Raw genomic sequence first — 24,208 nt, forward strand, 5'->3', positions numbered from 1 at the left:
CCAATATTCGGGGCTAGAGCTTGACATTCTTGGAGGTGACGATGAGCACACACTAGGAGAGGCCAACCATCGTATCATCCTATGGAGAAAGGATTGCATCATCCTTCGAAGGCCACCGACACCGCGTCATCCGACTCCTCGTCGCAGTCCACCACCGAGTCAGCAGACTCCCGCTCCTCCAAGTCCACCAACGCGTCAGGCCACTCCTCCTCCAAGTCCGGCACAGCTTCAGGCCACTCCTCCAAGTCCGGCACAGCTTCAGGCCACTCCTCCTCCAACTCAGCCACGTCAGCCGTCTTCGCCGCCTCAGCAATCATGGAAGAGAGCCGCCTCAGCTATGGTGCGTAGCGGTACAAGTCGAGGTAGTACTGGAGGTACAGGCGGAGGCAAGCGATTTCAATATGGTCCAAGCCTCGCGCCTCTTCCGCATAGGCCTTACGACAAGTCCGAGGAAGAAAACGTAGCCATATCGAAGGCCGAGGTGGAAGCCCATTTTGCACCGAAACCGCCACCGCCGTCAAGGGAGAAAGTGCCTGTGGAAAAGATTGACCACTTCATTCGTATGGCTAGACCACCAGCTCCCAAGCCTGTTGACACAGACTATGAGCGCCACATCAAGAAGTTAAATCGAGCACGTCTACAGAAAGAGGCGAGCTCAAGCTCGAGCAAATCAGCTGGCAAAAGGAGCGGTAAAACCGTTCCCCAGCTGGGAGAACAGGCGGTGCAATCAATCCCCCGCTTGTTGTGCCAACAACACATGAGAGTAGGCGCGCCCAATATTATTGTGGGCAAACCGTTAACGTTCCCGGGGTGGGCGATGTGGTAATAACCGAGGAGCATATTGCGCATGCTAAATCGATCGGGATCACTGTTGGACAACTCCTCGATATCGAGCCCATGTCTCCGACTAGAGAGGAGGAAATAAAACGGAAATATGCCCCGGGCCAACCTTTGGTCGAGCCAGAGGAGGTCAATAAGCTCCCTACGAGAATGTATAAATTGCATCAATGGTACATGGACATTACCAAGATTTCCAATCGAGAGTCCCTCATGGTGAATGTCAACAAGGAGCATTACTACCATAAGAAAGCTGTGACCGTTGAGTATTCAGAACTATTTCAGCTATACAATAAAGACGCACTCGACAAATCTATCGTCAGTTGCTATTGTCTGTAAGTGATTTCTTTCTGTAATTTAAGTCTCAAGCTAGCTGTAGTGATCATTTTGATCAATCATTACCTGTAATTATCCTCACTATATTCTTTTCTGTGGTATTATGCAGGATGAAGATTTATGAAATGAAAAAGGTGGACGCTATAGCATTGGATTCATTGACCCAAATACCATTAATGAATACACATAGAAAATAGATCCATATCACGAAAAATGTGTAGAGGAAAGCATGCTACAGTTCTTCAAGAATCTCAAATACAATGAAGATATACTACAACTTCCAGTGAGTCACACTGTCTTGTACTACAAATTCTGTTTTTCCCTACTAGCTATAGCTACATGTTTTTGCTTACATATGCCCGCTTAATTAAGACATGCAAACGTGTGTGCATGCAGATTTCACTGGATCTTGTTAATCATTAAAATTGATGAAGGAACAGTTGAAGTACTAGACTCACTACTTAAGAAAGCAAGTGACTACACCATCGTGAAGGGGATAGTCAACAGGTAATTTCAATCATTATTAACTATATCTCGGCCTATTTAATTAGTTCATCATTTCCTGATAACAACTATTTAATAACCCATTTATTCATTTTCTTTGTCGGCGGGCAGGGCTTGGGCAAAGTTCATCAGGGCCACTCCAGGCCCATGGAAACAAAATCTGAAATGGTATCGACCCAAGGTAAGTAATTAAGTAGTGCTAGCTAACTGCCATCTCTTTAATTATCATGCTTGATTAATTATGATCAAATTCCATTCTTGTAAAGGCCCTGAAGCAGGCGCCGGGGAATGATCTATGTGCATACTACGTTTGCGAGAACATTCGCATGATGGCGTCCGAAAGGAGCAAATCTCAAAGACAGGAGTGGGTACGATATCGATTGTCAGAACACTATTCATAATTTTTACACCATTATCGATATCTAGTCACACAACTAATACACATGCATATTGATCTCCTTCTTAACAGTTCAAAGAGGTGCGGGACAAGCTCCTAGCACAGGACCGCATAGAAGCAATTCAAGAGGAAATAGCGGGATTTTTGCTCGACCAGGTCATAGATCCCAAAGGAGAATACTATTATCCGCTACCGCCCCCATGAACCACTTCCAATTGTTATCGTGCTCCGAAGGCACCAATTAGCTAGGCTAATGCCATTGGCTCCGAAGGCACCAATTAGGAGAAATTGCATATATATATATATATATATATATATATGTGTGTGTGTGTGTGTGTGTGTGTGTGTGTGTGTGTGTGTGTGTGAATTAATTAATGATGGTTGTGTGAGACATTCGATAATATATATATATATATATATATATATATTATGATCGATTCTACTAGAAATTCTATTTATATATATGCATAACGTGTACAATATGTAGTATTGTAAAATACCAGCAAACGAAAAATAATTAAATGGAAAACACAAAATTAAATGAAAAAGAAATCATAAACCCAAAACCCCCCAACATTTTAATACCGGTTGGTGACACCAACCGGTACTAAAGGGCTCCCTGCCCCCGAAGCTGGCTCGTGCCACGTGGTTGCCCTTTAGCACCGGTTTGTGCTGAACCAGTACTAAAAGAGGGGGGGGGGGGCTTTAGTGCCTACATTTTAGCGCCGGTTACCAAACCGGCACAAATGGGCCTTACGAACCGATGCTATTACCCGGTTCTGCACTAGTGATAGAATATCCATGGCAGGGTCGTGCCAATTGTGTCCCTCCCAGCGATCATGAAGTTAATGAGTGTCGCACGGAGCAAGTCATCGTTGGCAAAGTCCGGGTCATTGATGTAGGAAGCTAAAATATCACCCCCAACCTCCTCATCCTCATCGTGACCAGCATTTTCTCTAGTGGTCTTCCTCCTCTCAATTGTATGCACAACAAACCTGTGCAGCACTTTCTTCGCTTCGTGGAGCTTTCTCTCAGGACCAATATTTAGCCACCTCATTGCCTTCCACAAAGAGGCTGGCATGGTGTGCCGTAGAAATCCCACCTCCATGACCATGTCCATGGCAATGGAGGCATCAATGGGAGGCATGTCCAAGGACAGGAAGCCAGGGTCCACGCCAAAAACTGCTGTGGCGGTCATGTCAAACATTAACCTCACCATTAATTCTTGCATGTCGAATGAAGTGGCGGTACTCGCCATGCGGGCAAGCAATGGGAGGAGGTGGTCCTTCACCTTGTCACGGCAATGAGCTGCCACACGGTCAGTAAACCACGGGCTGCTGATCACACCCACAAATTTCACGCGGCGCTGATGCCATAGCTCGCCGTCGATAGTGAAGAGGCCACCTGCCATGATGTCGAAGATGGCAGCGAATTCCGCGCCCTTGGGGAAGTTGTGGTAGTTGGTCGTGAAGATGTGCTGGATGTTGGCAGGGTCGCAGGTGATGAAGAACCGGCACAAATGGTGCCTACATTTTAGCGCCGGTTACCAAACCGGCACAAATGGGCCTTACGAACCGATGCTATTACCCGGTTCTGCACTAGTGATAGAATATCCATGGCAGGGTCGTGCCAATTGTGTCCCTCCCAGCGATCATGAAGTTAATGAGTGTCGCACGGAGCAAGTCATCGTTGGCAAAGTCCGGGTCATTGATGTAGGAAGCTAAAATATCACCCCCAACCTCCTCATCCTCATCGTGACCAGCATTTTCTCTAGTGGTCTTCCTCCTCTCAATTGTATGCACAACAAACCTGTGCAGCACTTTCTTCGCTTCGTGGAGCTTTCTCTCAGGACCAATATTTAGCCACCTCATTGCCTTCCACAAAGAGGCTGGCATGGTGTGCCGTAGAAATCCCACCTCCATGACCATGTCCATGGCAATGGAGGCATCAATGGGAGGCATGTCCAAGGACAGGAAGCCAGGGTCCACGCCAAAAACTGCTGTGGCGGTCATGTCAAACATTAACCTCACCATTAATTCTTGCATGTCGAATGAAGTGGCGGTACTCGCCATGCGGGCAAGCAATGGGAGGAGGTGGTCCTTCACCTTGTCACGGCAATGAGCTGCCACACGGTCAGTAAACCACGGGCTGCTGATCACACCCACAAATTTCACGCGGCGCTGATGCCATAGCTCGCCGTCGATAGTGAAGAGGCCACCTGCCATGATGTCGAAGATGGCAGCGAATTCCGCGCCCTTGGGGAAGTTGTGGTAGTTGGTCGTGAAGATGTGCTGGATGTTGGCAGGGTCGCAGGTGATGAAGAACCGCATCCCGGCCCCAGGCGCGCCGTCCCCATTGAAGTTGAGGCCTGATCGGGCGAGGACCAAATAACTGTACTCATGGAAGTTGTACATGTTGGTTAAGAGAGAAGGGAGCATGCCTAGCATTGGCCATTTTGTGGGGAACACTGCTGCTGCTGGGTTATTTGATCTTCTACGACTAGAGCGCAGCAGGTACAAGTAAAGACCTAGGGGGACAATTAGCTAGCACAAGTGCTGTGGAGATGAGTGACATAATTATCACTAGCTAGTGTGGTGTAGGGAGGACTATACTTACTTGGATGCAGTAAGGTGCAATGTACATGGCGATGGCTTCATTTATATATATAGACAAGCTGTTCCCTTGGTCTGAGTCCATTGGTACCACATGCGTTCTGATGCACGATATAGCATGCGTTCAGCGTTCTGTGCACGAATATCATGCATTCTGTATCGTCATGAAATAGCATAAAACCTGCAAGTATATACCTCAACTAATTGATGTGATATGAACAAGGTGTCTAACATACCTATGGTACCTTCATTGTTTTTGGGCTGCTGCTGCACTGAAGTAGTGGACAACAACAACGTATGAATGTTCAGGAGACTTGTGCACTGGGCGGGCATCCAGCTCAACTCTGAAGCTCACGGCCTGGAAAAACCATGCCCATCCCTGGCCTGTGGATGAGGGCCGGCCTGACATGTATGCACGAAACTGATACCATTATTTGGATTTCACCAGATAATAAGTAGAGTGAATGAATAAAACCGATGACTACAGTATAAAAGTAAACAAAAAGCAAAGCTATCATCATTTCCATTGCAAAAAAAACTCAAAACCAAAAAGACAAAAATGGATGTTGTTGGTCCCATCGACTGCAGAATCCCAACTTCAACCCCGGCAGAGGAAGCAAAGGAGTGATTAGAATCAGGTAGGTAACTATGTCCATCCTGCTAAATCAACGAGCGGATCCAGCCATCTGTAAAGTGAAAATATTCAAGCAGCATTTGAGTTGAGGCTATATTTTAAGGCCCGATAGATACACACAAATGCATGTACATGCATACCTGAGCACTTACCAGAGGCCAGGATATACGTTATGCACCTATAACGGTTTACAGATGAAGAAAAAAAATCATGGTTAGTAGGTGACTGCCAACAGTTTTGTGCAAAAGTTCAACACAACTATCGGATGTAGAAAATCCCGAACTTGGCATCAGTGAATGCTCTGTTTTCGAGTGAATTGCAGAAAACCACCACATTGAAGCGTCGTGTTGCAGAAAAGGCTCTTCTACGAATTTGTGTCAGGAAACACTGATTTTTATCCTAATCATTTGCAGAAACCACCTAACCTTTTGTTCGGGCATTTTAACCTCTATTATGACATGTGGGTCCCACATTTGATGACATGGCATAACGTTTCGTGGTAGACGCCGTTAGACTGGTATTTTTTCAAAAAGAACCTTCCTCCCAATCCCTCCCCTGCCCGATCCAGATCGTCACCGGGCTTCCCTCCTCGCTCCAGCTGATGTCGTCGCCGGCGGCGTGAGTGCAGGGACGTGGCAAAGTGCGCCAGAGAGGGATGCCGGGGATGTGGAGGAGGTGCTCCGGCTGGGCCACCGGACCTCGCGCTACTCCGTCGTGAGCAGGTCATCCGGGAGCGGCGGCGGGGCTCGTCTACGCAGCTGCCTGGTGTGGCGACCTGCCGGAGCTGCAGGACGCCTGCGCCCTCCTGACCGTGCCGGAGCTGCAGGACGCTCTCCCTGCCGACGAGCTCGTTGCCGGAGCCGGCCGGCATTGGTCTGGCGAGCTCGAGGGCGTCCCAGCTCTTGCGTGCAGAGCGGCCGAGCTCCAAGTGCCGCATAGCCCCGTTCTGGAGGTGCCGCACGCGGCGCAGTGGAGCTCGAGGGTCGCCGCAGCCACGGCGGGCGACACCATGCCCGTCCAGCTCCTTCCTGCTGCTGCTTGCCACTGCTGCTCCTTCCCGCTGGTGGTCGCTGCTGCTGCTCCTTCCCACTGCTGCTGGTTGCCGCTGCTGCTCCTTCCCGTTGCTTGCCGCCGCCGCAGCTCCTTTCCCGTTTGTTGCTGCTGCTTGCGACTGCTGCTCCCAGCCATTGCTACTTAACGCTACTCTTTGCGGCTGCTGCTCTGCTCCGGCAGCCACGGTACCAAGGTCCAGGGAGCAGCAGCACGAAATTCTCGCCGGGATCGCCCATATTGCCGTGGTCGAGCTACTGCGCATCGGAGCTGACCTGGGCGAGCACATGAGTGGGGGAAGGGGGCAGCTGAGTTGTGACGGGCATGGCCGTGGTGGTTCGATGGAGGCTTGGCGGCGGCGACGCTGGTGAGAGTGGCATGGCCGTGGTGGCTCGGGAGAGAGAGAGAGAGTTCATTCTGCTGCTCTACTCGGCTGCTGTGTCAGCCCAAATCCATGGAGGGAGTTGATTGCTTTTTGTTTTTTGATTGAAGGATGTCCCTGTAAAACTAAAGGGACTGATTTGTAAATCCAGAAAATCCCTCATCTAAAGTCGCCTACCACGAAACATTGTGCCACGTCATCAAATGTGGGACCCACATGTCATAATAAAGGTTAAAATGTCTGAACAGAAGGTTAGATGGTTTGTGCAAATGATTAGGACGAAAATCAGTGTTTTCTGGCACAAATTCGTAGAAGAGTCTTTTCTGCAACATGACGCTTCAATGCGGTGGTTTTCTGCAATTCACTCCTCTGTTTTTAGATAGCAGTTACGGGAAGCAGCGATACGGCTCATACTTGCATATAGATATAGTAGCATTATCTGGACCATCGGATGGGCATAACCGGTAGGTGGGGGAGGCATTAAATGATACACTAGGGGTTGGGGCGCGCCCATGGCGCGCCTCCTAAGACGTGCTGCTGCGGTGCCAGATAGGCAACCGCCCTTTCCATGTATTTTTGTTCTGATCGATAACACATATGAATGTACAGCTGAGACATACTTGCATGAATGAAAGTAATGTAGACCAAATCCATTAGAGGTGGAAGTATATTAAACTTGGGGAGTAGCAGCAGGTTATATACCTGGTTTGAAGATGCATTACACACGATGACTTGTCCAAAAGCAATCTAACACTATGTATATCTACCAGATGCTCCTCCCCATCAAGTCGTTGTATTGCAGCCCCGAGATTTGCTACTGCAGTTTCTCTACGCATAGAACTTTGGAATAGATTCGTCCGCCTTCATGTCCATACCGGCATCATCATCGCCCTCCACTGCCTCCACCGAGCAAACGCTCACCTTCATCATCGCCTGCTCGAGTAGTTGCACATATGTGTCATCGTTGAACCACATGTGGGCGTGGCAGAAAAGTAGCGGTCGACACCATAGAAGCCGGGGGTGTCTGGGACGGAAGGCGCAATGCACGGGATAAAGTCAATTGAGAATTGGCGTCTCGTCAATTGAGAATTCCCACTCGACATGGTACATTCTGGTTCATTGTACATTTTCCTAGAAATTTAAATAAGAGTATTAGGACAATTCAGAAAAAAATCTTTTAAATAAGAGTATTAGAACAATTCAGAAAGAAAACTTTATATTCTGCAAGATTTTTTCATCCATTCTACAAGCATGTGCAACATATTTTGCAGATATAAAATAAATTAAGTATACAGAGGTGATGAGTACAAACCTTCTTCTGGCACATCCATATTCTTTTCTATTCCCCGGTTGTGAAAATGTTCTCTGCAAAGGGAAGATATAGGTAAACAGTGAGATAAAATCCATTTGCCTTCTATTAACTCCACAAGGATCACACTCTAGTTGTATTTTTATATAAAGGTATTTATGTTCCAAGGTTTAGCTTGGCTTCTAATCTGTATTTCGTTTTGCAGTACTTCTAAACACAACTTGTGTGATGCCTTCAACAAGCACTATCTATTCTTTAAAGATTTCTAACAAAAATGATGTATAAAGATTAGAAGAAATCTCCAGGCCTAGCACTGATATGATTCGTGACAAGTGCACCATATCAATCTATTCTGTATTTTTCCTCTCTTTCTTTTCTCTTTGGGGTATCAAGACAAGTGGAATCAAAAGCTTTAGAATGCAAGTATGCCATACTAATCAGCAATGATTCACAATGAAATTACAGAGTTTCCTCACCTGCTCCTGCTATTTATAGAAACTATTATGCAACATAGAGCTGAACACATACCAATAGAAATTTCATTACTAATACGAAAGAGGCATTACTAATACACATATCACATTCACCTTGTCACTTTGACCACCAGGTGGTGGGTATGCTCCTAAAGCATTAGTAGTGATGCTACGAAAGAGAAGATAAAAACAGATATTTTCATTAGCAATCAATCAAGCACTTTTCTGGAATAAGAGTCGATCAAAATCACACCGTGAGACCAACTATATTAGTTAAAAGCATCGTTGGTTACAATGCAAGTGAAAACAAAGTTACAAAAATGCACATGATGCTACATGGGGTTCTCTTCGCGTACCAGTTTCATCTCTGCAGGTTGGTTGCTGCTGCTGGTAATCCTTGCTGCGACTAACGCAAGCTTCCAGCCTGAAGATCCAACCATGTCAATAACAACAGATGCAAATGTTTTGGTCCTACCACCTGAGCCACAGAGAAATGGTGCACAGTGAGTGGCTGTTTAACTAAACCCATGGGGGCAACAACATGAACTGAAAAATGCATGAGATGAGTCTTGTTTGTTACCTGGTGCTACAATGGCTACGACCAGTGCATTACTCTCCTCAAGCTCAGTGACACAGATTCAGAGTCCACCTCATCTAAACCTTGCAGCACACCGGCAGATAACACTGATGTCATCTAATTACATTAGTCCTGCAATATATTGAAGATCCAACACTGACTCTTTGTGCATGCATGTATTATTCTACGGTTTCCAACAGAGCCCTTTTCATGATAGAAATACATATAGCAAGGAAATACTAGTTATACATTCTCGACAAAAAATACCAGTTATACACCATGGATTTCGCGGTCCAACTTTTCTCCAAAGTTGTTCAACGTTTCTTTGCAACAATGTCTGTTAAGGGTTAAGAATTCTATTGACCCTATGAAATTTGAGACTAATAGGTGTACCAGTTAATGACGTCGTATCCATGTGATATTGCTATTTTTTGGGCTCCCAGCACAAAATATTTGTATGCGTAGGACACATTCATGTGGTACTATGAGGCAAAGTATGAAGCCTGAACTTTACCTGCCCAACATACAGATTCCTAGATGTGCTTGGCACGAAGATCCGCTTTGTGTCCTTCGATCCACCGGATGGGTCGAGGATTTGCTAGTGAGAGGATAACATCTTCTACAAGGCAATCAAACCAATACTGGCTATTGGTTAGGTTCAGACATAGGAGCTTTTACTGGGTGGTTCCCATTTTGAAACTACATGTGCAGATTAGTCATATTATTATTTGGATGGCGTTAATGGGCACACTGGATGTGTTTTGTGTTTGCTGACTCTTATTAAGATAATTAACCGTGGACATCTCAAGTAATTGTATCACATGTAACAAGAAAAGTAAAACCACCATACTTCGACACAGGAGATCAGACAAAAATAATGGCCACTGTCGGCGAACAAATAAGGAGTTACGCTGTGGAAGCGTAAAGAAGTGATATAACATGAAAGATGAGGAGGCCCCTGACTATTTCCTACCCTCGTCAATAGATGAGCAAAATTTACAGCAACATGGGCTTATCTGATGTCTCAAACAATCCAGCACAAGTATATTCCCCCGGGTTGATATATTTTATCAAATGATAGGTTGCGCCGACAAGTCCCATAACCCAGAGGCAATATATACTGCAGCCAAATCATAAAGTCTGCAGCTAAATTTCAGAAAGAAGAAAGTATTGAAAGACAACACAGGATAAATATTACATAGCCTCCATACCTGGTGAGTAGTACAGGGTGGGGTTGAAAGCAGACAATATCCATAGCATCAGGAATCAAGATTCAACAATAACACTACCTTCAAAGGGTCTGTACAAAAACATAATAAAAGTGCAACCAAATGGAATCACATGTAATCAGAAATAGTAGCCCCCATGGAATATCTAACATGCATGCAATTTAATGTAAGTAAACTTCATACAAAATAAAGGCAAGGTCTCAGAGCTAGATAGAATACCAATTCTGAAATTAGAATCTAGTAGGATGTAAACAAATAAAGTGATTGAATATCAAAAGCATGCATGGACTACAAATCATGAAAAATCAAAATCGGAGGACCAAAATGTTCACAAGCTATGGAAAAATGTTCTTCACCTAAATTTGACTGCATCTTGTTTCCTTTTCTGTTTCTTTCAGAAACCTGCACAATTGTTACAATTATGACATTTAGGAAAATGTTAAGAGAAATAAAAGGACTGAAGAGACATGGAAATGTGGAAGGCATAATCAAAAGGGGGAGAATGAGAGGAAGGCGGAGCTTCACCTGGTACACAAGGACTTCCCTCGCCCACACTACCCCGCTCTTCCCTTGATATGGAGGATCCCTGCCAAAGCATCTAAGAATAAAAATCATCAAAAAATGGATATTGTTTCAACGATCACCCAGCTGCAATATGCAAATGGATGCTTTCATGGCCAATAGAGAGATTTCCCCAAGTTAGCATCATGCAGCAACTTACAGAACACTGAATCAAGTTGTCCGTGTGTTTTCTAAAAGAGATATCTATATAAGTGTAAATGACATCTTTTCTTGTTGTCTTTCTGAACCTGTACTCAGAGAATTCAGGATCCCTTTTGAAAAATCTACAAGTTGGCTCATCTCAGTCTCACAACAACAATTAGTAACCTGTGACACCATACAATATGCTGCCATGAGTAGGGCAGATTTAAATACCCAGAAATTGGGAAGGTCCCGTCCCCTCCATGCCTTGGAGGGATCGATTGATTTTAGCAACCAAGAGAAACTGCTGCTGCGCCTGATGAGAAGAAATTATCTAGATGATCATACCTTGAAGTGAGGAAGGAGGAAGTGGAGACGGCGGCTCAGATCTACGGCTTGGCGTCGCCGGAACCCACGATCGGACGCCGCGCGGTCGCCAGAGCCCCCTCCGGCGCACACGACGCCGCGTTGTCTGCCCCAGCCTAGGCTTCCATACTGGCGGCATCGCGGCACCGACGGGATGGCTGGCCTCGCCAGACGGAGAGATCTGACGTCACCGCCGCTCGGGGGCGCGGGTCTGCGCCAAGGGTCGGGCCTCCTCATCGCCGTCGTTCTCGAGCGGTCGTGGTGGGAGATTGAGGGCCGCTGGGACAAGGGGAGAAGGAATGGGAGGAGGAGGCGTGCACGACTGGGAAAGGAGGAGAGGAGGAGACGTGCGTGCGAAGGCGAAAGAAACGACGACGACCAAAATGAGACAAAGAAAACAACACCAATCGTAACAAGATTTTCTCCACTTCCTTTGCCGACGTGGCAAGCGCCAGCATGCGCCATAGTCGCGACTCTTATTGGGTTTTATGCGCGAGCGCTAGAAAAGGGGGTATTCCCTGGTCGCCGTATGACGAAGAGGTACGAAGGGAGGGTTGTGGAGGCGGCTCGCAGGTGACGGACAAGACGGCTGGTCTGGGTGCATTGTTGATGCTGGACCATGCCGGCAATGCCGTGGGCGCAGTTCACCCGGGCCGCACGCCGACGAGGCCAGCTACACCCGGCCACAAGACGTCCCCGTCGCTGCCGCCTTGAGTTTCGCGCCATCCGGCTGGCGCGCCGCGGCGTCCGGTTCTGCTGCTCGGTTGTTTGACTCGTCAGGAACAAGCAGGGGGGAAGAGAGAGGGTTGTTGGGCTGATTGATGGTAGCCCACTCCGGCAATGTGGTTGCTGCAGGGCCGTGTAGATGGATGGGCCTGACAGGCCGCCTTTGACGAGCAGCTCAGTGGGCTCCTGCGATTAAGGACCAAGGTCGATCTTATTTCTTCTTTTTTGGGTATCAACTGGGAGTAAGAAACATACACACATTACACGGTTTTTATTCAGGCCAAGAACAGGAACACTGGGGAAGCACACCGAAAAACGCCAAGAGTACAAACATGACAGATCTTCCAAAGATAAGCAAGCAAACAACAACTAAGGTTGAAACCGAAAACACGGGAGAAATGGCATCCATACACAAGCATCATCTGTCAAACACAATGGCAGAGATCCCCAACCTAGGGATGGGGCACACATTGCAGCAGCACCTCATAGAAAGGAAATTAAACAACACAAACAGCGCTGCTGTCAGTAACGCGTCGACAGGGTAATCAGATGTTCAAATGACCCCGTCACACCAACAACACTCCGTAACTGGCTTAATAACATCAACATCTGGCTTTTGGTCCTCTCTATACAAAAGTAGCACACCAGGCTAGCACATACCACATAGCCTCTTGTGGTTCTGTGCACCTTGTAACTGTTTTTGGTTAGTGTTGTTGGCTAGCACACACCACATAGTTACAGTCAACAAAATTATTTAGTACTGTAGAATTTTTGGTGCCAACAAGCCATAGTTACAGTCAAGAAAATTAATTAGTACTAGTAGAATTTTCAGTGCCAATAAGCAGACCATAGAGCACACATTCCCGAAGAGAAGTTCCGTCTTACAGTGGATACACTGGACAGATGATTAAAATCGATAGAGTACTACTAGATCTTCACACTTGACAGCTTGAAGTGGGACAAGTCGGATACTACTAAATACTCAGCCAGACTGCTCATACTACTGAAGGTGGGGCGACTATGTCTAAAATGTCCACCATAATTGATGGACAGCTTGTTGTCAGGTGCTTGAATCCATCAGTCTCTTTGACAGCTTGAAGCACGCCCTGTGAAGAAAGGTATCTGAGACAGGCATTCTTGAGTTGCACGATGCCATGCTGCTCCGCTAAAGCAAGGGTGGTTGCAACTGTTTGCACATCGATTCTCTGGCATAGTTTCCCTTCACAAATAGCCTTGAGCCTCTCCAGTCCATACCGATCTGCGGCAACCAACAAGTGCTGCAATGCCACATTCTGATCAACCTCACAGTTGCTTGGCAGAGTATCCGTGTATATGAAGTGAAGAAGTGCCTCAAAGATGGAAGGCTCCATGTCATCAATCTTGACGTGTTTCATGGTGGTCTCTTTCATCTGACCAAAGAGCTCAGCCTTGAAGACAGACGACCGCGCAGCTAACACGCATCTGTGTGCATTGAAGAGTTGATCACGGACACTGAACGTCACATCCATGCCTTCTCCATCCTTCAACATGTTTGCGAAGTGCATGTGCAGATCCGACTGTGGAACTGGGACTATGACTGTGCTATCTTCTATACGAGGCTCTTTCAAGATGGTCAAAACACATCTGATTGTGAAGCAGTCATCATTGCGGGATAACAGTTCCTTAAGCTTGGAGTTCATAATAAACTTCTCCCAGCCCCAATAACCACCTACTAACTTAAAGGTATATGTCGTGCTCTCTAGCTTATTAACTTCTCTATCTTTTTCCAATAAACTAAATGTGAACTTCACCTTTGCATCTGTTGTCCCACTGCAGAAACACAAGAAGGCCGACATGTAGGCACCTGTATCCTCCTTCCATCCATCAGGATATATTCCGATGTTCCAGCCATAGCCGTCGACGTTGAATGTGTTTGAGCTAATGAACTTGCCGGCACCCATACCCTGGAGCAGCGAGTAGCTAGTCACCTCAAAGTTGTGGGCGTTGGTGACGGATTCTGTCAGGCATCTTGAGGAGGTCTCAGTAATGGGCTTCTGAACTGAAGAAGTGAAGTTGTTGGCCATGGCAACTGAAGTTATGGGTGTTTCTGTAACCTGAGTGCTTACGTGCATATATACTCAATGTGTGCACATGAAGACGTTTAGACTTCAGCAAACATGGCGTTCACGTTCAACAAGCATCCATTGTTGCCACAGCCCCAATCAAACGGAGTACTGACCGATACTTTCGGAAGCAATCTTCCTCAACACATAATTCCTACTGCCAAGCAATGTGCACGCTAACCTGGGAGTAACAAATAGTTAAAACAGACCTAATCTAAGAAAGTAAGTCATAGAATGATTCATGCAAAGGAAGTAATAACATGATAATATATGGGTAACCGAAACACTTGGTACCAGTGATTCCACAAGCCCATTGTTAGGCTAGTTTATCATCGTGTGCAAATCATAGATTAAATAACCGGACCAGACTGCCAGAAGAAAAAGGGAACCGGCGACCCGGGCGCTTTCTTCAGCTCCACAAACCATCCCAACGCTAGACCAAGAAAAGAAAAACCTGTCGAATCGGCCGGTTTTCTTGCATATCAAAGTACTGCTAGTCTACCTTGTTGCATATCATAGTACCCCGTACCATGAAGCCAAGGAAAACCAGTAGTAGCCGAGGCCAAGCAAGCGCGAGATCAAGGGCTCTCGCGTTCCTGACGAGGCTGCTCACTAGGTGGCTGCTCGAGGCTCGAGCTAGAGAGCTATGGGGACATACAGTAATAAACACAAGCACCTGGCGGGCAGGTGAGAGCAGACCTGGTGGCTCTTCGAGCGGACGGAGGAGAGGGCGTCCATGGTGCAGTCGAGGAAGTTCAGATGGCCGGCGAGGTGATTCGGCGCACCGCCGTTGCGAGCGGCCGTCGATCAGGTGGACCTCCACGCGACCACGCGTCTCCTCCCCCTCGCCGCCGCCGCCTGTAGTTTCGCGCCGTCTCCGGTATTGCGAGCCCTCGTCTGCTTGGGCGTTCGGGAATTTCCTAACGGACGCTCGCTGCGTCGAGTTGTCGAGGCTTCGCACAGAGAGGCGAGCGACTAGCGATCAAGATGGGCCGGCCCAGTTAGGAGATAGCGCTGGCGCTACAGCTTTCGGTTTTGGGAACCTTCTGGAGGGTTCCTGAACGGTTTTGGGAACCTTCTAGAAGGTTCTTGAACCGGGTTTTCACTGGTTTTTTCTGTTTGCTTTTTCTTTGTTGTTTTTCCTGTTTTTTCTTTCTTTGCTTTTCTGTTTCTTTATTTCATCTTTCAATTCCTTTTTCTTCTCTTTTTATTTTCTTTTTGTTCATGATTCAAATTATGTTTGAGAGTTTCAAAACATCTTCCCATTACAAAATTGTTCTCCATTTCAAATTCGCGCTTCCAAATTTGTTCTCCATTTCAAAATTTGTTCTCAACATTCAAAAATTGTTCGCGCTTCCAAATTTGTTCTCCATTTCTAAATTTGTTCTCAACATTCAAAAAATGTTCGTGCTTTCAAAAACTGTTCGAGCTTCCAAATTTGTTCTCCATTTCAAAATTTGTTCTCAACATTAAAAAAAATTCGTGCCTTAAAAAATTGTTCGCATCGTTTCAGAAACTGTTCACCTTTTAATGTTTTATTCACAAAACAACAAATATTTTGTTTAAAAAAAGTTCCCATTTCCAAAATTTGTTCACAAATACAAAAACTGTTCACATGTTTAAATTTTGTTTGCAAATGCAAAAATGTATGTGAATTTCAAAAAAATGTTCCAAATGTTGTTCACAAATTCAAAGTTGTTCAGGAAGTTCGAAAATTTGTTCACAATTTGAAAAAAATGGTTTCAAAATTTGTTCACATATGAAAAAAAATCTTCTCATGTTTATTTTTTGTTCAAAATTCAATAGTGTTTGCGAATTTTTTTAAAACAATTCTTTTTTCCAAATTTTGTTCACATATTGAAGGTTCATGTTTTTCAAAATTAGTTCACAAATGAAAATAATGCTAGAATTTTGTAAAAGTAGTTTTAAATTTTCAAATGTATTCATTTTTTGAATTTCTTAATTTTTTCTATAAATGTTTTGTGTTTACAATAACTAGTTGATTATTTCAAAAAATGTTCTCGTATTTAATTTTTTGTTCCATTTTTTAACTTTTTTGAGTTTCCCAAATAATGTTTTCCTTTCAAAAAGTATTTTCTTTTAAAAAAAATCTTGTTTGGCATTTTTGTAAAAATAAATAATCTGCCACGTATTGTAGTTCATATATACCGGGCTGCCATTTTACACACTAAATCTCAGTTATACAGTGGCTACGGACGCGCTTTCATGGCGGCAGGACTTGTGTTCTATCCCTCGCCCACAAGTTTTTATGGAATTTTGTGAATTTGTTTTATTTTTTGCTGCTTCTGTTTGGTTTTTGTACGTTGGCGCTGCCACTCTTTCACAAATAGCTTGCCTGGCGGAGTGGCTAGCGGATAGCGTGCGCATGTAGAGAACACGGGTTCGATTCCAGAACTTGCTCCTTTTTTGGCATCTCTTTCATTCAGCAAAGGACAGCGAATGGGCCGGCCCACGTGAACCGCATCCTGTGCGAAACGGCGACTTCTTGCCGCAATAAGCGGCATATAGGAGGTCCCGGGCGTTCGTTCTAACGAGCAGAGAGAAGAGAGGACTGCATTGCTTTTACGGGCCTGGTAGATGGGCCTAATCGGGAGAAGCCCCAACTGTTTTGTGATGGGCTGAATACTTCTTATACGTAGTCTTTTTCGAGAAGGTATTCGTATAGTCCCCTAAAAAAAGGTATTCGTATAGTTCTTTTTTTTTAGATTCTAAAAAAGGTTCTTTTTTTATTTGGAATATGTACTCTCTTTGTAAAGAAACATAAAGTGATTTAAACGCTCTTTATATTTCTTTTAGGGGGGAGTATCACACCGTGGTGGTTGTGGTTGCGAGTACAACACATGCACCGTCGTCGGGTGTGTCGCCATTCCGACACAGGCACTCGTATAATATTTGTACTACCAATTTCTTTTTCTCAAAAGACTTGTCAATGGCACACATGCATATGGGATACCTTCTTTCATTTTTTGCAGGGCATGCAGTTGTTCTTTATAAAAAAAATACAAGGAAAAGATAGTAAAAAGCCATACAAAACATTTTCCTTTTATAAAAGGCTGCACAAAATAATTTCCTTTTATAATCAGTTGCCGGTTACTACTGAAACTGGGATATGGCATCATTAATAGGCTGCAGTGGCGGATCCAGGAATTTAACAATGGGTGTTCAAAAAAAATTCACCGTAACAGAGGAGCCAATTGGTTCACGGCTCAATGTCAGGTTCTACAATTGGACTTGTGTTCATGGCACTAAAAATTTGTAGCCGTTGCGGATTCTGAACTGAAGGGGAGATCATAGTGCGATGAAGTTGATTCGATGAGGAACTGTTCTACACCTGCACTTGCTGCTCAACTTGAATACATGCCATAGATTTCTTCCCAGCTCTACTCCATAATGTTTTCAAATCAATTTTCTTCCTCTTGAGGTTTGAATGCTCTACTGCCTACAATTCAAATACCATTCATTTGTTATTTTTCTGCTAATAGATCAACATATCCTAACTCCTTTCAGTGACATCTATAGCTATTTCTCGCTGAATCGAATAGAAACTACACATTCAGTTGGGATTTCACAATGAATCAAATTAAGGAATGAAATTTCGGAGTTGGAACTTGGAAGAGATTAATTTTGATGTACACCCTTGCCCCATGCTGGATCCGCCCCTGGTAGGCCGTTGATGGATCTCCTGAAAGAACACACTATATACATGTGCATCTCTGAATCTGAGGCCTCCTTCCATGCCTTGAAGAAGGCGCTCGTTAAGGCTCCAGTTCTCGCGTTTTCCAAATTCTCCAAGACTCTCGTCCTCGGGACCAACACAATCGACAAAGGGATCTGAGCCATGATCTTAGTCGGGCACATGGACCGCGCAGCTAGGGCATCTCATGTTGGGGAACATAGCAACGAGAGAGAAGAGTGTTGTCTACGTACCCTCGTAGACCGTAAGCGGAAGCGTTATGACAACGCAGTTGATATAGTCGTACGTCTTCATGATCCGACCGATCCTAGTACCGGAAGTACGGCACCTCCGCGATCTGCACACGTTCGGCTCGGTGACGTCCCATGAACTCTCGATCCAGCTGACTGTCGAGGGAGAGTTTCGTCAGCACGACGACATGATGACAGTGATGATGAAGCTACCGGCGTAGGGCTTCGCCTAAGCACTACAACGATATGAGTGAGGTGGATTATGGTGGAGGGGGGCACCACACACGGCTGAAAACAATCAACTTGTGTGTCCTAGGGTGCCCCCTACCCCGTATATAAAGGAGCAAGGGGGGAGTCCGGCCGGCCCTAGTGGCGCGCCAAGGGAGGAGGAATCCTCCTCCTACTAGGAGTAGGATTCCTCCTTTCCTAGTCCTACTAGGAGGGGACGGGGAAGGAAGGAAGAGAGAGGAAGAGGAGAAGGAAAGGGGGGGGGGCGCCCCCCTCCCTAGTCCAATTCGGACTCCCGATAGGGAGGGGGCGCGGTTGCCCGTTGTGGGCTGTCTCCCCTCTTCTCTATGGCCCATGAAGGCCCAACTTTCCTTCAGGGGGTTCCGGTAACCCTTCGGCATTCCGGTTTTTTCCGAAATCATCCAGAACACTTCCGATGTCCAAATATAGCCGTCCAATATATCGATCTTTATGTTTCGACCATTTCGAGACTCCTCGTCATGTCCGTGATCATATTCGCGACTCAAAAATACCTTTGGTACATCAAAACACATAAACTCATAATACCGATCATCACCGAACGTTAAGCGTGCGGACCCTACGGGTTCGACAACTATGTAGACATGACCGAGACACATCTCCGGTCAATAAGCAATAGCAGAACCTGGATGTTCATATTGGCTCCCACATATTCTACGAAGATCTTTATCGGTCAAACCGCATAACGAAATACGTTGTTCCCTTTGTCATCGGTATGTTACTTGCCCGAGATTCGATCATCGGTATCTCAATACCTAGTTCAATCTCGTTACCGGCAAGTCTCTTTACTCGTTCCGTAATGCATCATCCCGCAACTAACTCATTAGTCACATTGCCTGCAAGGCTTATAGTGATGTGCTTTACCGAGAGGGCCCAGAGATATCTCTCCGATACTCGGAGTGGCAAATCCTAATCTCGATCTATGCCAACTCAACAAACACCATCGGAGACACCTGTAGAGCATCTTTATAGTCACCCAATTACGTTGTGACGTTTGATAGCATATTAAGTGTTCCTCCGGTATTCGGAAGTTGCATGATCTCATAATCATAGGAACATGTATAAGTTATGGAGAAAGCAATAGCAACAAACTAAACAATCATCGTGCTAAGCTAACGGATGGGTCAAGTCAATCACATCATTCTCTAATGATGTGATCCCGTTAATCAAATGATAACTCATGTTTATGGTTAGGAAACATAACCATCATTGATTCAACGAGCTAGTCAAGTAAAGGCATACTAGTGACACTTTGTTTGTCTATGTATTCACACATGTATTAAGTTTCGGTTAATACAATTCTAGCATGAATAATAAACATTTATCATGATATTGTTGGGGAACGTTGCAGAAAACAAAAAATTTTCTACGGTTTCACCAAGATCCATCTATGAGTTCATCTAGCAACGAGTGATCGGATTGGATCTACATACCTTTGTAGATCACGCACGGAAGCGTTCAAAGAACGGGGATGAGGAAGTCGTACTCGACGTGATCCAAATCACCGGAGATCCTAGCGCCGAACGGACGGCACCTCCGCGTTCAACACACGTACGGTCAGCGCGACGTCTCCTCCTTCTTGATCCAGCAAGGGGGAAGGAGAGGTTGATGAAGATCCAGCAGCACGACGGCGTGGTGGTGGATGCAGGGGTCACCGCAGCAGGGCTTCGCCGTTCTACTACGAGAGGGAGAGGTGTTGCGGGGGAGAGGGAGGCGCCAAGACTCAAAGGTGCGGCTGCCCCCTCCCCCCGCCCTTTATATAGGCCCCTAGGGGGTGCGCCGGCCCTAGGAGATGGGATCTCCTAGGGGGGGCAGTGGCCAAGGGGTGGAGTGCCCCCCAAGCCAGGTGGGGCGCCCCCCCACCCTAGGGTTCCCAACCCTAGGCGCATGGGGTGGGCCAAGGGGGGCGCACCAGCCCACTATGGGCTGGTTCCCCTCCCCACTTTGGCCCATGGGGCCCTCCGGGATGGGTGGCCCCACCCGGTGGACCCTCGGGACCCTTCCGGTGGTCCCGGTACAATACCGGTGACCCCCGAAACTCTCCCAATGGCCGAAACTGCACTTCCTATATATAATTCTTCACCTCCGGACCATTCCGGAACTCCTCGTGACGTCCAGGATCTCATCCGGGACTCCGAACAACTTTCGGGTTACTGCATATTCATATCTCTACAACCCTAGCGTCACCGAACCTTAAGTGTGTAGACCCTACGGGTTTGGGAGACATGTAGACATGACCGAGATGGCTCTCCGGTGAATAACCAACAGCGGGATCTGGATACCCATGTTGGCTCCCACATGCTCCTCGATGATCTCATCGGATGAACCACGATGTCGAGGATTCAAGCAACCCCGTATACAATTCCCTTTGTCAATCGGTACGTTACTTGCCCGAGATTTGATCGTCGGTATCCCAATACCTCGTTCAATCTCGTTACCGGCAAGTCACTTTACTCGTACCGTAATGCATGATACCGTGACCAGACACTTGGTCACTTTGAGATCATTGTGATGATGCATTACCGAGTGGGCCCAGAGATACCTCTCCGTCATACGGAGTGACAAATCCCAGTCTTGATCCGTGTCAACCCAACAGACACTTTCGGAGATACCCGCAGTATACCTTTATAGTCACCCAGTTACGTTGTGGCGTTTGGTACACCCAAAGCACTCCTACGGTATCTGGGAGTTACACGATCTCATGGTCTAAGGAAAAGATACTTGATATTGGAAAAACTCTAGCAAACGAACTATACGATCTTGTGCTATGTTTAGGATTGGGTCTTGTCCATCACATCATTCTCCTAATGATGTGATCCCGTTATCAATGACATCCCCATGTCCATAGCCAGGAAACCATGACTATCTGTTGATCAACGAGCTAGTCAACTAGAGGCTCACTAGGGACACATTGTGGTCTATGTATTCACACATGTATTACGATTTCCGGATAATAAAATTATAGCATGAATAATAGACAATTATCATGAACAAGGAAATATAATAACAATCCTTTTATTATTGCCTCTAGGGCATATTTCCAACAGTCTCCCACTTGCACTAGAGTCAATAATCTAGTTACATTGTGATGAATCGAACACCCATGGAATTCTGGTGTTGATCATGTTTTGCTCTAGGGAGAGGTTTAGTCAACGGATCTACTACATTCAGGTCCGTATGTACTTTACAAATCTCTATGTCTCCATTTTGAACACTTTCACGAATGGAGTTGAAGCGACGCTTGATATGCCTGGTCTTCCTGTGAAACCTGGGCTCCTTGGCAAGGGCAATAGCTCCAGTGTTGTCACAGAAGAGAGTCATCGGGCCCGACGCATTGGGTATGACTCCTAGGTCGGTAATGAACTCCTTCACCCAGACTGCTTCGTGTGCTGCCTCCGAGGCTGCCATGTACTCTGCTTCACATGTAGATCCCGCCACAACGCTTTGCTTGCAACTGCACCAGCTTACTACCCCACCATTCAAAATATACACGTATCCGGTTTGTGACTTAGAGTCATCCAGATCTGTATCGAAGCTAGCGTCGACGTAACCCTTTACGACGAGCTCTTCGTCACCTCCATAAACGAGAAACATTTCCTTAGTCCTTTTCAGGTACTTCGGGATATTCTTGACCGCTGTCCAGTGTTCCTTGCCAGGATTACTTTGGTACCTACCTACCAAACTTATGGCAAGTTTTACATCAGGTCTGGTACACAGCATGGCATACATAATAGAACCTATGGCTGAGGCATAGGGGATGACACTCATCTCTTCTATATCTTCTGCCGTGGTCGGACATTGAGCTGAGCTCAATTTCACACCTTGCAACACAGGCAAGAACCCCTTCTTAGACTGATCCATATTGAACTTCTTCAATATCTTATCAAGGTATGTGCTTTGTGAAATACCTATGAGGCGTCTTGATCTATCTCTATAGATCTTGATGCCTAATATATAAGCAGCTTCTCCAAGGTCCTTCATTGAAAAACTCTTATTCAAGTAGGCCTTAATGCTGTCCAAAAGTTCTATATCATTTCCCATCAAAAGTATGTCATCTACATATAATATGAGAAATGCTATAGAGCTCCCACTCACTTTCTTGTAAACGCAGGCTTCTCCATAAGTCTGCATAAACCCAAACGCTTTGATCATCTCATCAAAGCGAATGTTCCAACTCAGAGATGCTTGCACCAGCCCATAAATCGAGCGTTGGAGCTTGCACACCTTGTCAGCATTCTTAGGATCGACAAAACCTTCCGGCTGCATCATATACAGTTCTTCCTTAAGATAACCGTTAAGGAATGCCGTTTTGACGTCCATTTGCCATATCTCATAATCATAGTATGCGGCAATTGCTAACATGATTCGGACGGACTTCAGCTTTGCCACGGGAGAGAATGTCTCATCGTAGTCAACCCCTTGAACTTGTCGATAACCCTTAGCGACAAGTCTAGCTTTATAGATGGTCACATTACCATCCGCGTCTGTCTTCTTCTTAAAGATCCATTTATTTTCTATGGCTCGCCGATCATCGGGCAAGTTAGTCAAAGTCCATACTTCGTTTTCATACATGGATCCTATCTCGGATTTCATGGCTTCCAGCCATTTGTCGGAATCCGGGCCCGCCATCGCTTCTTCATAGTTCGAAGGTTCACCGTTGTCTAACAACATGATTTCCAAGACAGGGTTGCCGTACCACTCTGGTGCGGAACGTGTCCTTGTGGACCTTCGAAGTTCAGTAGGAGCTTGATCAGAAATATCTTGATCGTCATCATTAACTTCCTCTCTAATTGGTGCAGGCACCACAGGAACATTTTCCTGAGCTGCGCTACTCTCTGCTTCAAGAGGCAGTACTTCATCAAGCTCTACTTTCCTCCCACTTACTTCTTTCGAGAGAAACTCTTTCTCTAGAAAGGATCCATTCTTGGCAACAAAGATCTTGCCTTCGGATCTGAGGTAGAAGGTATACCCAATAGTTTCTTTAGGGTATCCTATGAAGACGCATTTTTCCGACTTGGGTTCGAGCTTTTCAGGTTGAAGTTTCTTGACATAAGCATCGCATCCCCAAACTTTTAGAAACGATAGCTTAGGCTTCTTCCCAAACCATAATTCATACGGTGTCGTCTCAATGGATTTCGACGGAGCCCTATTTAAAGTGAATGCGGCAGTCTCTAAAGCATAGCTCCAAAATGACAGCGGTAAATCGGTAAGAGACATCATAGATCGCACCATATCCAATAGAGTGCGATTACGACGTTCGGACACACCATTACGCTGAGGTGTTCCAGGCGGCGTGAGTTGTGAAACTATTTCACATTTTCTTAAGTGTGTGCCAAATTCGTGACTCAAGTATTCTCCTCCACGATCTGATCGCAAAAACTTGATTTTTCTGTCACGTTGATTTTCAACCTCACTCTGAAATTCCTTGAACTTTTCAAAGGTTTCAGACTTGTGTTTCATTAAGTAGACATACCCATATCTACTCAAGTCATCAGTGAGGGTGAGAACATAACGATAGCCACCACGAGCCTCAACACTCATTGGACCGCACACATCAGTATGTATGATTTCTAATAGGTTGGTTGCTCGCTCCATTGTCCCTGAGAACGGAGTCTTGTCATCTTACCCATGAGGCATGGTTCGCACGTGTCAAATGATTCGTAATCAAGAGACTCTAAAAGTCCATCTGCATGTAGCTTCTTCATGCGTTTGACACCTATGTGACCAAGGCGGCAGTGCCACAAGTATGTGGGACTATCA

The 24,208-nt window shown here is 45.8% G+C and overlaps 2 protein-coding genes and 1 pseudogene across 43 annotated transcripts in view; all 3 read right to left on the minus strand.

Annotated features, from left to right (window-relative positions):
• Nucleotides 1-12,101, minus strand: part of LOC125510416 (noroxomaritidine synthase 1) — a 35,152-nt gene extending 23,051 nt beyond the window's left edge. For 3 of the 41 annotated variants that reach the window (XR_015602648.1, XR_015602643.1, XR_015602647.1), the window contains exons 1-11: nt 11,391-11,841; nt 10,866-10,938; nt 10,697-10,742; nt 10,323-10,411; nt 9,115-10,231; nt 8,891-9,012; nt 8,065-8,117; nt 7,455-7,883; nt 5,461-5,498; nt 4,923-5,372; nt 4,691-4,787 (exon numbers count right to left, since the gene is read on the minus strand). Coding sequence is in view for 11 of the 41 variants with exons in the window: in XM_087521627.1 (XP_087377753.1) it covers nt 3,673-4,617; nt 4,691-4,771 (1,026 nt within the window). In the remaining 30 variants the exon portion in view is untranslated. Of the gene's footprint in view, nt 1-1,391; nt 1,838-3,612; nt 4,618-4,690; nt 4,887-4,922; nt 5,373-5,460; nt 5,499-5,520; nt 6,878-7,454; nt 7,884-8,064; nt 8,118-8,648; nt 8,704-8,890; nt 9,013-9,114; nt 10,232-10,322; nt 10,412-10,696; nt 10,743-10,865; nt 10,939-11,390 lie in introns of those variants that run through there. The other 38 variants (XM_087521612.1, XM_087521610.1, XM_087521621.1 and 35 more) reach the window with 38 other exon arrangements.
• On the minus strand, nt 1,392-3,617 carry LOC147972693 (noroxomaritidine synthase 1-like; the record flags this gene model as incomplete). The annotated part of the gene is made up of 1 exon (XM_087522417.1): nt 1,392-3,617. A coding segment is annotated over one exon (759 nt), but the record flags the coding sequence as incomplete, so codon positions are not given.
• A 544-nt stretch (nt 12,102-12,645) lies between the features above and the next one.
• LOC125556608 (BTB/POZ and MATH domain-containing protein 2 pseudogene) lies at nt 12,646-15,294 on the minus strand (annotated as a pseudogene). Its single transcript, XR_015602650.1, has 2 exons — nt 14,936-15,294; nt 12,646-14,417 (listed from the first exon to the last, which is right to left on the minus strand). The product of XR_015602650.1 is annotated as a BTB/POZ and MATH domain-containing protein 2 pseudogene (transcript).
• Nucleotides 15,295-24,208: the final 8,914 nt, after the last annotated feature.

The sequence above is a fragment of the Triticum urartu genome, chromosome 5A (assembly GCF_056163025.1).
Source record: "Triticum urartu cultivar PI428250 chromosome 5A, HENAU_Tu73, whole genome shotgun sequence".
NCBI classification, from domain to species: Eukaryota; Viridiplantae; Streptophyta; class Magnoliopsida; order Poales; family Poaceae; genus Triticum; species Triticum urartu.